Raw genomic sequence first — 16,368 nt, forward strand, 5'->3', positions numbered from 1 at the left:
TCACGCTATTGTTGCAGTTGATATTTAATGTTGTCTTTATATATTTCCGTCTTAAAGCATGACTTTTCAAATATTAGGAAATGATGGGCACTACTTTGGAGTTTTCTCTGAAAGCCTATCTCCTTATTTCCCTCCAGCTCACACTACATCTCAACCAAAAGCCTAAATCAACCACACCATGTGTTACAGGACAGAAAACGTCCAAAACACATGGCCAGCAAACTACAGCCAAGGTTTTTTATATTATTTATTTGCCATTTTCTAATGAAGGAACTCCCAATAATCAGACACATGAAATTGGCCGTGAAAAGGATACTTCCGTGTTCAGGGGCCCCGTGGAAGAGCTTATTTTCATCAAAATGGATGAGGACAACAGGGAAATGGCCCTCCGAAATCTCACGGAACAGTTGAAAGATTTCAAAGAGCCCTTTACATTTCCTTTTCATTTAGAGAAGACATAGAGTCTTTTTTTATAAGAATGCAATGAAACAATGGGACTGAAAAGTAAACTGTTCTTTTCAAGAGTGTTAAGTTGATAAATGTCCTATTTATTCTTATTCTTATTATTATTATTATTATTATTATTATTATTATAATATAGCCTATTGCAATTGTACTTATTTACTTAGGCCCATCGCTCCTCCTGGAGCAGAGGCCATCGACAACAATTCTCCAGCGGGCACGGTCTTGGGCTGTCTTTTCTATTTGAGTCCAGGTGATACCACTCCTCTTCAGCTCTGTCTCAGTGTCTCACCTCCAGCTGTTCTTGGGCTGTCCTCTCTTTCTTCTTCCTTGAGGGTTCCAAGTGAGGGACTGGCATGTCACATTACTCATTGATTTGCGTAATGTGTGTCCAATCCAGCCCCACTTTCTCCTCCCTATCTACTGGGTGATGGCTTTCTTGATTGGCTCTTTGCCAGAGCTCCTCATTGTTGGTACGGTCAGGCCACCAGATCTTGAATATGCACCTTAGGCATCCATTGGTGAAAGTCTGGATCTTCTGCAGTGTGCGCTTGGTCATTCTCCATGTCTCCGACCCATATAGGAGAACAGACTTCACGTTGGAGTTGAAAATCCTCGTTTTGGTTGCTTCTCCTATTACAATTGAACTTGTGTATAATTCTGTCAGGACAGCCTAGCATGGATAAGAGCAGAGAGCATGAATGAATGCAGATATCATTAATTCAAGAATTTAAAGTACAACATGATCTGAGAATTTATTCTGATTCAGGGGGAATCAGAATGCCATACAGACTGGACGAGATGAGGAGCCGGGGATGGAGGAAATAATTCGCTCCTGAGAAACGCGATAGCTGCTGATAATGCTGAAGGAGCGTATACAGTGATAGGTGTCGTATTACTATAGGTAGACGTGGATCAGCTGAGAGTCACTGGTGAGAGCTTGACTAACGTGACCTACCAGAACTGACTTAATTTTTTGTTCTATTATTGTTTGTTGAAATGTCTTGGAAACATTACAATAAGGTTTAATTTGTTTACATTAGTTAATGCATTAAAAATAAATGAATTAACAATGAACAATATATTTTATTAGCCTTTGTTAATGAAAATGTTTCATGTTAGTTCAGTGTATTAATGTTAACACATAAACATTTTAATCTTAAAATGTATTAGTAAATGTTGAGATTAACTAAGATTAATAAATGTTGTATAAGTATTGCCCATTGTTAGTTCATGTTTCTTCATATTCACCCAACATTTTAATTATGTCATCATTTACTCACCCTCAAGTTGTTCTGACTAAACATGTATGAATTTCTTTCTTCTGTTGAACACAAAACAAGATATTTATAATAATGTCGGTAACCAAACAGTTGCTGGTCCATAGTTCCATAGTATGAAAAAAGTCAATGGGACCATAAACGGTTTGATAATATTTTTATTTCAAAAATCTATGTATGTGTGTGTGTGTGTGTGTGTGTGTGTGTGTGTGTGTGTGTGTGTGTGTGTGTGTGTAATGAAGAAGATCATACAGATTTAGTCAAAACTACTTGAGGGTGAGTAAATGTAAATAATAATGAATATTGGAAATTTAATATTTATTTAGAATTTAAAATTAAAAAAAGTTTTGGCATCAAAAACGTTTTTAAGCAAATTTGGCATCAAATATCCATACTGTCTTTAAGTATTGGTTACAAAATTAACATGAAGTGAATGTTATCTCATAATAGCCTACAATAATAAAAAAAAAATCATAAAAAAAGAGAGAAAAAAAGCTGTTTCATTAGTTAACTGCATTGTTTAAATTGAATATCAATAAATAATCAGATCATGTATTTTTAGTCTAAGACCATCTCTAAACCATAAAGAGCTATGGCTTGCCTTCACTTCCTTCCTGAGCCGTATTTGTGTGTGTGTCTGTGTGTGTGCGCTGCAGCTTGATAAATCTCCTGTTTATTCTGACATGGGAGTTAATGAAATCAAATATCATGCTGCGTAGGACCGTGTTTTATATTCGTTATTTTCAGCGTTACATTAGAAATCCCCTCACTCAGTGTTAAAGTAGCTCTTAAAAGAGCCGTTGTGGGTTGAAGCAGACGCAGTTTAAGCACGCTCAAAATTAAATCTATTTAAGCACATTAATGTAGCCTACAGAGTGTTATTTTAGGCAGAGAAGTTTTCCCAGTTTCGGTTCAGGGTTAAATAAAAGATGCTGTATGTTTGGTTTTACACGTGAGGCACAAAATGTCCTTGCTAATATAGTGAAACATTAGGGAAATTATGTTTCTCATATAATTACAGTGCGTCATGAGAGCCCCATTTCTTTTTCACAAGAGAATTGTAATATTTTCTTCTTTTCTTGTGTAAGACTTGTGCACCTTCTTTCAGTTTTGTTATGTGCACATCATGGGCACACCTAGACAAAACAAGGACTATGCCGATAGAGTCAAGACACACACACACACATTTGAATATCTGACCTCTCTTACTCTCTCTTACTTGTTATTATATTTATTAATATACCGTATGGGGTTGATCTTTCAGTATTATGATTGGATGGCCTGGGCATTCTGGATGATTCTGCTTTATCTTGTATAAATATGACCCTTCCTCCTTAATAAAGTTGAGAATGTGATGGTACTACACTTGTCTGTGTCTTGATCATTGATCTCGCACTGATGCCACACATCACAGGGGTTGAGGCCTGTTTCCATCTGATGACTGACAGATGCTTCGAGGCTGCAGAGAGTCTACCTGAAAACGAATCTAACAGAAAAATATTGTCTTGGATTAGAATACCCTCATATTCCCTGATGTTTTCAATTCCAATAAACACATTTTAGGAATAAGCGAAAACTTCTAAACAACTGAGACCCAAAATGTTTTAACTTCATTAAAACATTCATTAAAACTTCACTCTTCAGCTCCAGTGTCCTCATAACTTCGTAATAATCCCAGTGTAAGCTACCCGTGTAATTTTGAACACCTTCATTATCTTGACCCGGAGTTGGGTTAGAGCTGAACTAGTATAGCCTGACCAAAACCTCAACATCTGTACAAATATATCAAACATATAGTGCAAATGATATGACTATTTTATGAATTGGTATTCAACAGTGGTTAAATCAAAATATAACAAACTTACAATAAGTGGCCTGCTCTTTATCATTTATTAATTTAGCAGATGATTTTATCCTAAGCGATTTATGGAGAAATACAACAAGCAGTTCATCTTAAGGAGGCAATGATATAAGAAATGCTTCCAACACAAAGTTTCAAACATTGTCCAGAAAAGTACAAGCTAGAACAAGGCAAATATGAAACAGTGGGGAAAAATAAGTTGTTTTTTGAGTCACTTGCTCTGCCTTGCTTAAATGGGCAGCTCATTCAGATGAGCTTTTACATGATCCTCATTCACATGATGAAAACTGAGATGAAGGACGAATAAGGAAAGACAAATATGACGATTTACATTTTTAGTTATGTGATATTTTATTTATGTACATCAGATTATGAAAATGCTATATATTTTTAATTAATAATAATACCAGTTATTACTTTACTGCCAGATCATCTGCTGGCCGGACATGAGTCACAGAGAGACTCGGAGCCTCCGGATGATGTTCGCGTGCTTCAAGCTGCCCAAATCAACATCTGTATGAAAGCCTCCTCACGGTTCTCACTGATGCTGATTTCAGTAAAGTCTATTTCAGACTGTTTGCTGAACACACAGATGAGGCGTCCAGGCTTTTATTAACCTTTCCACTTAAACGATCTGTCAAATGTACACGCGGCTTTCCCCCGTGGCTGATGCTCGCCTTGGATTTGATCTGACGAAAGCAACATAAACATTTACTGTCGCGTATTTTAGTCTCCAATGAAAGCTCAGAACCTCTGCTTAGTGTTCACTTTGTTTTGACTGCGCCAAACTATTTTACCACTCCAGTTTTGAACCAAATGTAAGAGAAGAAAACACACGCGTGAGGGGCTCGTGGACGCGCACAGAAGGCCGAGGGGGCAGGTTGAGTCTATAAGGTTCTCATGTGCTGTTTAAGAGCGCAGCGCCGCGCGAGCGCGCTATTCATTGCTGAAAACAGAGACAGCGTTTGAAAGACTGTTGATCCGATCAGACAGAAATGGCAGAAACCGCCCCAGCACCCGCTGCTGCCGCCCCGGCTAAAGCGCCCAAGAAGAAGTCCGCTACGAAGGCCAAGAAAGCAGGTCCAGGCGTCGGCGAGCTCATCGTCAAAGCTGTGTCCGCATCCAAGGAGAGGAGCGGCGTGTCCCTCGCCGCGCTGAAGAAAGCGCTCGCTGCCAGCGGCTACGACGTGGAGAAGAACAACTCCCGCGTCAAGATCGCCATCAAGAGCCTGGTGACTAAAGGCACCCTGGTGCAGGTCAAAGGGACCGGCGCCTCGGGCTCATTCAAGCTCAACAAGCAGCAAGCCGAGACCAAGAAGAAGGCAGCTCCTAAAGTGAAGAAGTCCGCGGCCAAGAAACCCGCTGCTGCCAAGAAGCCCAAGAGCGCAGCGGCTAAGAAGCCCGCCGCCAAGAAATCTCCTAAGAAGGCCAAGAAACCCGCAGCCAAAGCCGCTAAGAAGGTGACAAAGAGCCCCAAGAAGGCGACGAAGAGCCCCAAGAAGGCGAAGAAGCCAGCAGCCGCTAAGAAAGCAGCCAAGAGCCCTAAAAAGGCAAAGGTTGTTAAACCTAAAGCGGCAAAGCCCAAAAAGGCAGCGCCCAAAAATAAATAAAGTCCAATGTTTGTTTCTCAACGGCTCTTTTAAGAGCCACCCACTAACTCTGAATTAGAGCAAAACATATATCGATTATTTGTTACTTTTCAAAGAAAATAGATGAGATGTGACTTTTGTCCTCTTTACACGCAACCTAAACAAACAATTCAAAACACCCCAGTTAAAAAAAAAAAAAAAAAAAAAAATCATTCTGTGAGTGAAATTGTGTATTTTAATCATTGTTTAGATGTACGTGTTTTATTGTATTGCAAAAGCTTCAGACAGTGATCAGTCTAAATATGTTTTAGACAGGCAGAATATACACAGGACCAGAGCCATAGAGAGAAAGATATTGATTCATAGATACTTCTCTCTATGGCTCTGCACAGGACACTATGCTGGATAATTGTGACAATACAAACAACCCACACCCAACCAATTAGTTATAAAACTCCAATATTACAATAGGAACATAATACTGTACAGTATCAGACAGTCATTGTACCCAGAATATACAGTGTGTAAACAGGTGTAGTACCTTTAGTAGTAACAGAATACAATATCCTTTTTTGTACTTATTTAAATTTTATATAACGTACATTTATATGGTTTCATCTCTTCTGTTTTATTAAGACTTAAGTCTTAAAGGACTTAATACGTGTGTGCATAGTAATCCCCGCCAGGAAAGGGGGTTGGGCTTTGGAGGGAAGTTCAGTGATTGGTTTGAATATTTACACACTCTAAACCAATGGGCGACTGCCACTTTCGTTTATATGCAGTGTGTGGAAAGTAAACACGCTAGAATCATTCTATCACTTCTGACTGAGGTGTTTGGAGTAATCGATCTGAAAAAATAATAATGAGCGGAAGAGGCAAAACCGGCGGTAAAGCCAGAGCCAAGGCTAAGACTCGCTCCTCCAGGGCGGGACTGCAGTTCCCCGTCGGCCGTGTTCACAGGCTTCTGCGCAAAGGAAACTACGCCGAGCGCGTCGGTGCCGGTGCCCCTGTTTATCTGGCGGCGGTGCTCGAGTACCTCACCGCTGAGATCCTGGAGCTGGCTGGAAACGCCGCTCGGGACAACAAGAAGACCCGCATCATCCCCCGTCACCTGCAGCTGGCGGTGCGCAACGACGAGGAGCTCAACAAACTCCTGGGCCGAGTGACCATCGCTCAGGGCGGCGTGCTGCCCAACATCCAGGCCGTGCTGTTGCCCAAGAAGACCGAGAAACCCGCCAAATCCAAATAAACAGATTGAAGACTGGGTTACTGAAACAACGGCTCTTTTAAGAGCCACCCATTTTATCTGACAACGAGCGCTTTTCTTTGTTTATATTTACAAATACCATGAACTCACTTGGTGAAGTGGGAAAATGACCCATCAAATCTATAATATGTATGATTTCTCTACATCGACGATTACATGTATAATCGTAGTTGTGCGCATGCTTGTTATAAGCGCATTATGATCCCCTGACGTGTATTTGCTACCCAATATCTCACCTAATATTAAAATATAGTTGTCTACAAAGTCTTGATAGTTTATTGCATATATATATATATATATATATATATATTATCTCAAATAAATAAATCCATTTGCATATCAGCTCCACATTGGTCATCAATATTACTCTGGGTCTTTTGCCCTTTATGCTGATTTACGGAACGTTCCCCTGTTTTATGGGACGGATGGAAACCCTATTAAGTCTCGCTGCAGTGCTTTTACACAGACTGTAATGTGACTGTGTTCTAATCCAAAATCTGCATAACCACTGGGAATTAAGGCGAGTATTTCAGAACACACAAATACAACAATGTGAGTATAAAGACCAGGGAGCTTATGTACACTGTTTTATGAGCAAAGTAGGCAACGGAACATAGAAAGCATCTCGAGCGGGAAACCCTCCGCTTGTTTGAAAAGAGGAAACGCACAGTCATTGGCTGGCACTCGTGCGCAGAAATCACGTATTAACTTACCAATCACAAGGCCTGCATCATCGCGTCACTATGAGCTCGTGGCGGTTCGATGCTTTAAAAGCGGGTGTTTAACGTAGAGCAGCATTTCCTTCCAGCGCAAGCAGGACAGAGAGAGAAAGACTGCAGCAATGGCCAGAACCAAGCAGACCGCTCGTAAATCCACCGGTGGTAAAGCCCCGAGGAAGCAGCTCGCTACTAAAGCCGCCCGTAAGAGCGCTCCGGCCACCGGCGGCGTCAAGAAGCCTCATCGCTACCGGCCCGGGACCGTGGCTCTGCGGGAGATCCGCCGCTATCAGAAGTCCACCGAGCTGCTGATCCGCAAACTGCCCTTCCAGCGGCTGGTGAGAGAAATCGCTCAGGACTTCAAGACGGACCTGCGCTTCCAGAGCTCCGCTGTCATGGCCCTGCAGGAGTCCAGCGAGGCTTATTTGGTCGGTCTGTTCGAGGACACCAACCTGTGCGCCATCCACGCCAAGAGGGTCACCATCATGCCCAAAGATATTCAGCTGGCCCGCCGCATCCGCGGAGAGCGCGCTTAAACCCGCGTCTTCCTCAACCCACAACGGCTCTTTTAAGAGCCACTTCAGTTTAAACTGAACGAGGGAATTTCTAGTGTAACATTGAAAATAACAAATATTAAACATCCGGGTCCTACGCAGTATGATATTTGATTACATTAACTTCCAGGTCTGAATAATCAGAAAAGATAGTATATCAAGCTGCAACACACACACACACACACACACACACACACAAGAGCAACGTGTACTTCTCATTCAAAAAGAAACTGGTAACACTACAACAAGGTTTGTTAACATTATTCTTTACAGGGATAGTTCACCCAAAATTTAAAATTCTGTCAGTATATACTCAGTTTCAAGTTGTTCTGACTAAACATGTATGGATGGATTTCTTTGTTGAACACAAATTTATTTGATAGAATTATGGTTACCAAACCATACCAAGCATGTGTCCTAACATGTGCTAATGTCTCCTGCCAACAACTTTAAGCACATGACTAATAGATTTTAATTTTGTTAAATGTCATATGATAATACTGAACTCTCTCTCTCTCTCTCTCTCTCTCTCTCTATATATATATATATATATATATATATATATATATATATATATATATATATATGGGCGTTTCTTCAACTAGGGGCACTTTTAGGCTTGTGAAGTTGAATAAAAAAAAAACTTGTTCAAAAGTCACGTAGCACAGTCTCATAAGTTTAAATAATTTGTCTAGTTTTAAGGTCTGTAAGAGGAAAAACTTCGATTACAAGAGAAATTGTAAATATTTTACATTTTTTCAGACCTGCAATGAACAAATGTCATTTCCACCACATCTCTATATACAGCTGTTATTTAAAAACAGAATAACTTACACCACTCAAGAATAGTCTAAGATCATTTTTTGTAACTAGTTTTATCAGTTTTTCCACAATGTACAATAATTATACATTTGTCAATGAGATAAATTAACTGCCCTAAGGACCAAATGGTGAACTGTACACCTGTCACACTCTGAAATTTAATATTGGTTTGGGCAAGAGCTTATTAGAAAATAAATAACTTGAATTTTTATATTAAGTAGAGCATGATCTCGTAAATTGTGGATACATTTTTAATGTGTGATGAGAACTTTTTAAATGTTTTTAAAAAATGTGTGTGGTGATGGAAATGACAGGGTGGTGGTGGAAATGACAATGAATTAACGTGAATGTAGAGAAACAGTAATATTTAGAGAAATATTTATTTGAAAAACTCTTAAACTCATCACACTCAGTAAACTCAATTCACAAAGTCAATCTACTCTTGCAATCCTTATCAATTGTACTTTGTAATCATAAATGTCATTTCCACCACATGCTGTTATTTCTACCACAGAGGGCAGTGTGGAGGAAATGACATTTCTGTATTTTTTTTTGTGAAAAAATGGAAGATAGCTTCACTGATCAGCTTTGAATTAATACTCAGCATTTCATGCATGCAAAATACTCTTATTTAACTTAAAAAAAAATATAATAATACTTTTTACAAACACCCTTGAAGGTACAGCATGTTTCCACCACATGCTGTCATTGACATTTTTGTATTTTTTTTTGTGAAAAAATGGAAGATAGCTTCACTGATTAGCTTTGAATTAATACTTAGCATTTTAATACTTAGCATTTCATTTAAAAAAATATGACCAAAGTACATAAAAGTGCCCATAGTCTAAGAATCACCCATATATATATATATATATATATATATATATATTATGCAATTTTCTCATCTATCTATCCATCTATCTCTTTACTTCACTTTACTTATTAAATGTGCTATTTATTTATTTATTTCAGTTTATAATGAAGTTAACAATAATTACTTTCCAATTTCCTATAATTTATGTAATTTTGTCATCATTGTATTTGATTATTTGAGCAGTACTGCTGCATAGGAATGCTTTTGTCCCTTTTGAAACTGAGCCAGACAATGTTTACTTATTTGTTAATGGAATAAAACACCCAATTCAACAATTTAACCCAGTCTTTAAACTAATTACTGGAGGTTTGTCATTTGTTTAATGCATTAACACCATAGACCTAGTCTATGTGTTTATGACCAGATATTAAACCCATTTTTAATTGACTTTTCTTTCTTTTTTTTTTTACATAATTAACATTTATTGTTTAATATCCCTACGCATACCATACATATTCATAAGTGTCATCTCTGGGAGGGAAATGGGATTACATGGGTAAATAATTTTACTTTGATATTGTGATATGTCCCTCTTCGTTTAATTTGGTAAACTTTCAGAAAATCACTTTTCATTATCAACCAGTACTACTGTAATATTTGTTAAATACATTTTATTAAACTTGAATTTTATTATGAAAAAAAAGGTCAGGGTTGGGATTACAGATTGTATACAATATATTGCCAACGGAGGAAAACCCGCATCCTACTTTGTGGTTGGGCTACGAAAGACCACCAGAAAAGAGAAGTCGGCTCCTCAAAAGGATTGACCTGAAAAAACCTGTCCTGGAGTAACATTACCCCCAACACTGCACGTTTTTTTGTCTCCCTCATCAGCTCATTATCACATGGGTTAATCATAGACTGTAAAAAATAGGGGTTAATGAGCTGATGAGTTGAATCAGGTGTGTTTGATTAGGGAGACAAAGAAAACGTGTAGTGTTGGTGGTCCTCCAGGACAGGTTTGAAAACCACTGCTCTAGTTTGTGGGAGGTGTGTGTGTCATGTGACACGGCGCTGCATGGTTTCTGTCAGGTCCTGTAAGCGAATGTATAAGGCTTCCTTGTAACACACAGAACATCTCTTTGTTGTCTTTCATTGATCGACGGAAAGTAGTCAAAGTGAAACATGTCTGGAAGAGGCAAAGGCGGTAAGGGACTCGGGAAAGGAGGCGCTAAGCGTCACCGTAAAGTTTTGCGCGATAACATCCAGGGAATCACCAAACCCGCCATTCGTCGTCTGGCTCGCCGCGGCGGCGTCAAGCGCATCTCCGGTCTGATCTACGAGGAGACCCGCGGAGTGTTGAAGGTGTTCCTGGAGAACGTGATCCGCGATGCCGTCACCTACACCGAGCACGCCAAGAGAAAGACCGTCACCGCCATGGATGTTGTGTACGCGCTGAAGAGACAGGGACGCACCCTGTACGGCTTCGGGGGATAAACGCCTGAAACCAGGAGAGACCACACAAACCCAACGGCTCTTTTAAGAGCCACACACTCTGACACATAAAGAGGCAATGTTTTGACCATGTCAACCTTAGAATCAAGTATAACATTTTTCTTTAACTGAATACAGGATGAATTCCACCAAACAACGTTTCACAGTAATAAATTGAGACTATCATTATGTGTTATTTAACAGATAACACCTAAAAAATAAAACATTGTTTGTGTTGCACAAGTTAATCACTTGAACGAATTTTATTTTACGAAAGTAATAAAAAAGCAATTAGATCAAAATAATACTACAGTTAGCAGAAGAGAGGATGTATAAAATGTTACACAAATTGTCAAATGAGCTTATATTTGCTTTTGCTTTTTTTTTTTTTTGTCAAAAAAAATTTTCATTTCAACAATAGTTTCATGACCACCCACATGACCCCAGTTTCTCTCTCCCAAACTCCTTCAATGGATTTATAAGAGGTTTTAAAATTACTCGATGCAAAATATTGGAATCGCTTATTTAAAAAATAAAAAATAAATAAATAATAATAAAAGAGCGGGAAACGAAACAACGGGGAATCTAGGGGAGTTGTGGGCGGGGCTATTATTTATCCGCCTGTGATTGGCCCTCGCGATGCTTTGAGTTGTCCAATGAAGTACGAGTTTATGGGTTTGGCCTATGGAAACAGACAATCAGAGAATTCTCGTATCGCTTTAAAAATTAGCATAGGGCAGTGAATAAATACCTCTGTGTCACACAAGAGGGAACATTACTTTGTCAGTCTCTTGATCTCGCATCATCATGCCTGAACCAGCAAAGTCCGCGCCTAAGAAGGGCTCAAAGAAGGCCGTCACCAAGACCGCCGGTAAGGGAGGAAAGAAGCGCAGAAAGTCCAGGAAGGAGAGCTATGCTATCTATGTGTACAAAGTCCTGAAGCAGGTTCACCCTGACACCGGCATCTCCTCCAAGGCGATGGGCATCATGAACTCTTTCGTCAACGACATCTTCGAGCGCATCGCCGGTGAGTCGTCTCGCCTCGCGCACTACAACAAGCGCTCCACCATCACTTCTAGAGAGATCCAGACCGCCGTGCGTCTGCTGCTGCCCGGAGAGCTGGCCAAACACGCCGTGTCCGAGGGCACAAAGGCCGTCACCAAATACACCAGCTCAAAGTGAGGCGTGCCTGACTTCAACTACCCCAAAGGCTCTTTTAAGAGCCACCCATCTCCTCAGATAAAGAGCTTTTGTGTTGTTTTTTTTTTTTTTTTTTTTTATTTACAGCTTTTAACTCTGAAAATTAATGAATCTGCAAATATAAACACTAGCAATACTGTTTCAGTTTTTTTGAGGGGTTTTAGGCTGAGCACATTTCATAAATCTAATCCATCTCTTTCAGTCTGTCTTTAGTTTAATAATTTGAAAGTAAGGTCTTTTTCTTCCTTGTTCCTTGTGTAAATGGCCTACTCAGAGCATTAACCATCTTGTGTAAATGGCATCAACACCAAACTGCAAACGTCCTTACATTTGAAACTCACTCAAATGTGCTTTACCTTCCAACAACAGGTGTCTTATACCATAAAAAAAAAAAAAAAAAACTACCAATAAAAGCAAGTTTTAAGAGAAAAGTAAAAAAAAAAAAAAGTCCTAAAATAAGATGAATTTGCTGAAGTACAGACAAAATTACCATGATGTACTGACACTTTTTAAAGAGGAGATATGTTTTGTACCTTTTTAAGAATTTTTTTATTTAATTTTTTGGTTTTATTACTATTTAAAACTCAAGTCATCAACTTTTATTTTATTGTTTACATTTATTCAGCTGTGTGCAGGTAAAAGTTACATTTAAACATTTTATTTCCCTGGATTTTACAGTGGCCAAGAGAGCTCAACTGAAGAAAACACATGCAAAAAAAACACAAAAAAAAAAAAAACACACGCAAATTAAGAAAGCATCTTCATCAGTTTCACAACACACGTGTGCTCCAAATAACACAACCAAATACAGAAACGCGCTGCAAATAACACAGACCACAACGGAAATGTTTCCAGGGGAACAAAATACGTGACGAACCCGGCTGGGACGTGCTTATTGCTCGTGAACATCCCTATGCCCTGCTCCCTTCGAAGGGCAGACGGCAGAGCCCTTGAAGTGGGACTTTGGAGTGAACAAAAACTTTTTTTTTTTTTTTTTTTTTTTTACAAAAAAACTTTTAAAATATGCGCTATATATCTGTGTGTGAGTGTCTCAACTTTAAAACTTTGGACCCTACATTACCTAAAATTTCTTATGAAACTTTTCTTTATGAAAATTTAAACATAACATGAAAAAAATGTGCACAGTGCAACTAATGTATAGATTAATACATTTCCCTCATGTTCTTTTTCTCTATCTTTTTTATTTAATTATTTTAGTTTTCAGCTCATTGTTCTTTTCTCATTTTTATTCTGATGACATTGAACATATTGTTAATACATTTTGTATATTGTATACAAGTTGTATGTCATAAAAAACAAAACAAAAAAAAATAAAGTAGACTTTTGAGCTGTAAGCACGGTTCGTCACTTATTTGGTTTCAATGGAAAAAAATTTTGTTGTGTGTTATTTGCAGCACGTTTCTGTATTTGGTTGTGTTTGATTGGTGTAAGAATCCAATTTTCAAGTAAGAACATTACTGTAATTTATAGAGCGTTTGTTTCCAGAAAATTAACACTAGTAAAAAAAAATATATATATATATATATATATATATATATATATATTACATCATGAATATAGAGATACTTTAGTTATTATTGAATAATAACTTAAGATGCAACATTGAACGAGTAATTGTTTCTTTATGAGCAATGAATATGCTAATGCCAGTATCTTGTTGTCCAATATCTTATTGTCCATTACATTTACATGCTAAATAAGTTATATAGTATGAGCTCTAGCTTTTTCACACAAAAAAAAACAAAACAAAAAAAAAAACACTAAAATAGATTAGAGGGCCACCACTCCCTTTACATGTTAATTGTTGAAGGGGATTCACAGTCAAAGACCCAGAACCAGATATGATGAATGAAGACCCAGAGTCAGAATATAATAAATTGAAGAAAAGTTTGCAGTTTCATCAGGCAGAAGTCAGCTTCAAGACTCACAAGGACTTTATAGGCCGCCCCTCTTACAGTTACAAAGATCACAGCAGTTACACGCGCGCACACACACACACACACACACACACACACACACACACACACACACACACACACACACACACACACACACACACACACACACACACACACACACACACACACACACACACACACACACACACACACACTATTTCACACACCAGCTTTTTCAAGGTTGGATTTGACTAGGCTCTATAACTATCAACAGGAGAGTCTTCTCAAAACATAAAAATAATACTTTCTTTCTCTCAAGGAGAGGACACTTTAATATAACACAGTAAAGTAAAGCTTTATTAAAGAAATGGTCCCTTAAAATATTGGTTCCAATGACCCTTATATGTTTTAACACATGTTGAAGACCTTTCTCAAATAAAACGAGTCCATATTTCATTTCTGGAAGCCGGGATAAATGATCAAGCACTGTTACTGCAATCATATCAAATACAGACATTAGAGAATACATGAACATAACATTATAGTAATCCAGACATCCCAACCTGCAAAAGTTCATTTCAGGGAGGTACCCCCCCCCCCCCCCCCCAAAAAAAAAAAAAATAATATATTAAAGCATAATACAAAATTTCTATAGGCTATAGGCCTATGCATTTATTTGTTCATAATGTTACAATTTGTAGATTACTTTTACTATTTATAAGCTGCTTATACTATTCATGTAAACTGCTTTTATTTATATTCCATTGCAGCTTTAAACAGGTCTAAGGAATAGGCTAATATGCACATGAATTTAATGAAACTTGTTGAACTCACCTCAACATGTCTTTTACAATCATTTAACCCACCATGGGCAATGCTGAAGTCACTGTTACAAACTTTACAGCGTGCAAGACTATCATTATGTTTTACTCTTATAAGACAGGGGCAGGGCCGGCGATTGCTATAGGCGAACTAGGCGGTTGCCTAGGGCGACAAATGTGTTGGGGGCGCGGACGCACTCTAGTGTCGCCCTTTCTACTTCCCATATTAATCATAAAATTAGAACGAAACGCGAAATAAAACATTTTTATTAAACATGATCAAAAGGCGCCCCCTCAACCACACGTTTAATTACTTGTCAACCTGATTATTAGATTGAATTTATGATTTTTGTCGACCATTTCTGGATTGGCGGGGGGCGGGAGGGTTGCGTTACGTTACGTTAGGGAAGTGCTCAGCTGCTGGCGCGTTGATCGAAAATGAAGCGGTCTAAACCTTTGGTGCACAGGGACGAAAACGGAGAAAGGAAGAAGATAAAAAATAAAGCTCAGTATAGAGTAAGTCTTCTCATCTTAGCTATTAAGGTGTCCAATGAAATAAATTTGCTTAGTATTGTAGCCTACATCACCTAATATTGGACGTTTCATTGCTGTCACTAAGCTATAGTTTGCTAGCTATAGTTACTTTGAAGGTGAATAGAAATGGCAGAAACAACTGTTAATATTTTATTATTTGAGATAGAACTAAAAGAACTTAAATATTTTAATTTTGTAGTGGTACATACATGATCCATAATAGCATATTTGTTTGTAGAAGGTATAGTTAAACCAGTTTAATGGTCATAATTTGCTTAAATTAATCCAATTTGGTAAATATCCTTGAACATTCTTTGTAGAATTTGTGTATAAACAATTTACAGTTGATTCTTCAAGTCATAATTTGCTTGTTGAAGTGTTGGAGTGACTATTAGAGCATTTTTGTTTGTTCATCAATGAACATTCTTTGTAGCATTTTTGTATGTGCAATTTATTAGAGTGTATCATTAAGTAATATTTTGCTTGTTGAAGTGTTGGAGTGACTACAGGTGAAACTCGAAAAATTAGAATATTGCAAAAGTTCATTTATTTCAATTATTCAACTTATAAGGTGAAACTAATATATTATATAGACTCATTACATGCAAAGTGAGATATTTCAAGACTTTGTTATGGCTTACAGCTTATGACATATCAATTCATATCAATTCTAATTTTCTGTGATTTTGAATTTGGGGTTTTCATAAGCTGTAAGCCATAATCATCAAAATTATAACAAATAAAGGCTTGACACTTATCAATTTTCTTATTTCTTATTTTCTTATAAAGAGCGGGGGGGATGGGGGGATGGGGGGATGGGGGGGGGCGCAAAAACTCAATCTTGCCTAGGGCAACCAAAGGGCTAGAGCCGGCCCTGGACAGGGGTACACTTTCATGTAGTCTGCCGTAAAATGTATCTTATACTTTCGTTTTTGCATGTTTTTTTGTGGCACTCTCCCGTTGCCATGGCGCTCCTGTTTCTAGATACACTGAACTGATAAATTCGGTTCGGGAGAAGCGATAAAACCCGCCCAC

The 16,368-nt window shown here is 38.2% G+C and overlaps 5 protein-coding genes across 5 annotated transcripts; all 5 read left to right on the forward strand.

The window, feature by feature from the left end:
- Positions 1-4,427: 4,427 nt before the first annotated feature.
- On the forward strand, positions 4,428-5,213 carry LOC308684745 (histone H1-like; the record flags this gene model as incomplete). The annotated part of the gene is made up of 1 exon (XM_081356013.1): positions 4,428-5,213. The coding sequence occupies exon 1, from the start codon at positions 4,599-4,601 to the stop codon at positions 5,211-5,213; it is 615 nt and encodes a 204-aa protein (XP_081212139.1). The 5' UTR covers positions 4,428-4,598.
- An 841-nt stretch (positions 5,214-6,054) lies between these two features.
- On the forward strand, positions 6,055-6,658 carry LOC308684399 (histone H2A-like; the record flags this gene model as incomplete). The annotated part of the gene is made up of 1 exon (XM_081355597.1): positions 6,055-6,658. The coding sequence occupies one exon, from the start codon at positions 6,055-6,057 to the stop codon at positions 6,439-6,441; it is 387 nt and encodes a 128-aa protein (XP_081211723.1). The 3' UTR covers positions 6,442-6,658.
- A 642-nt stretch (positions 6,659-7,300) lies between these two features.
- Positions 7,301-7,711, forward strand: LOC308684693 (histone H3.2-like; the record flags this gene model as incomplete). The annotated part of the gene is made up of 1 exon (XM_081355944.1): positions 7,301-7,711. The coding sequence occupies one exon, from the start codon at positions 7,301-7,303 to the stop codon at positions 7,709-7,711; it is 411 nt and encodes a 136-aa protein (XP_081212070.1).
- Positions 7,712-10,550: 2,839 nt separating this feature from the next.
- On the forward strand, positions 10,551-10,862 carry LOC308684526 (histone H4; the record flags this gene model as incomplete). The annotated part of the gene is made up of 1 exon (XM_081355779.1): positions 10,551-10,862. One exon carries the CDS (start codon positions 10,551-10,553, stop codon positions 10,860-10,862), a length of 312 nt encoding a protein of 103 aa, XP_081211905.1.
- Positions 10,863-11,654: 792 nt separating this feature from the next.
- Positions 11,655-12,087, forward strand: LOC308684477 (histone H2B). Its single transcript, XM_081355714.1, has one exon. The coding sequence runs from the start codon at positions 11,667-11,669 to the stop codon at positions 12,039-12,041; it is 375 nt and encodes a 124-aa protein (XP_081211840.1). The 5' UTR covers positions 11,655-11,666; the 3' UTR covers positions 12,042-12,087.
- Positions 12,088-16,368: the final 4,281 nt, after the last annotated feature.

The sequence above is a fragment of the Scardinius erythrophthalmus genome (genome assembly GCF_964197995.2).
Source record: "Scardinius erythrophthalmus genome assembly, chromosome: 24".
Classification (NCBI taxonomy): domain Eukaryota; kingdom Metazoa; phylum Chordata; class Actinopteri; order Cypriniformes; family Leuciscidae; genus Scardinius; species Scardinius erythrophthalmus.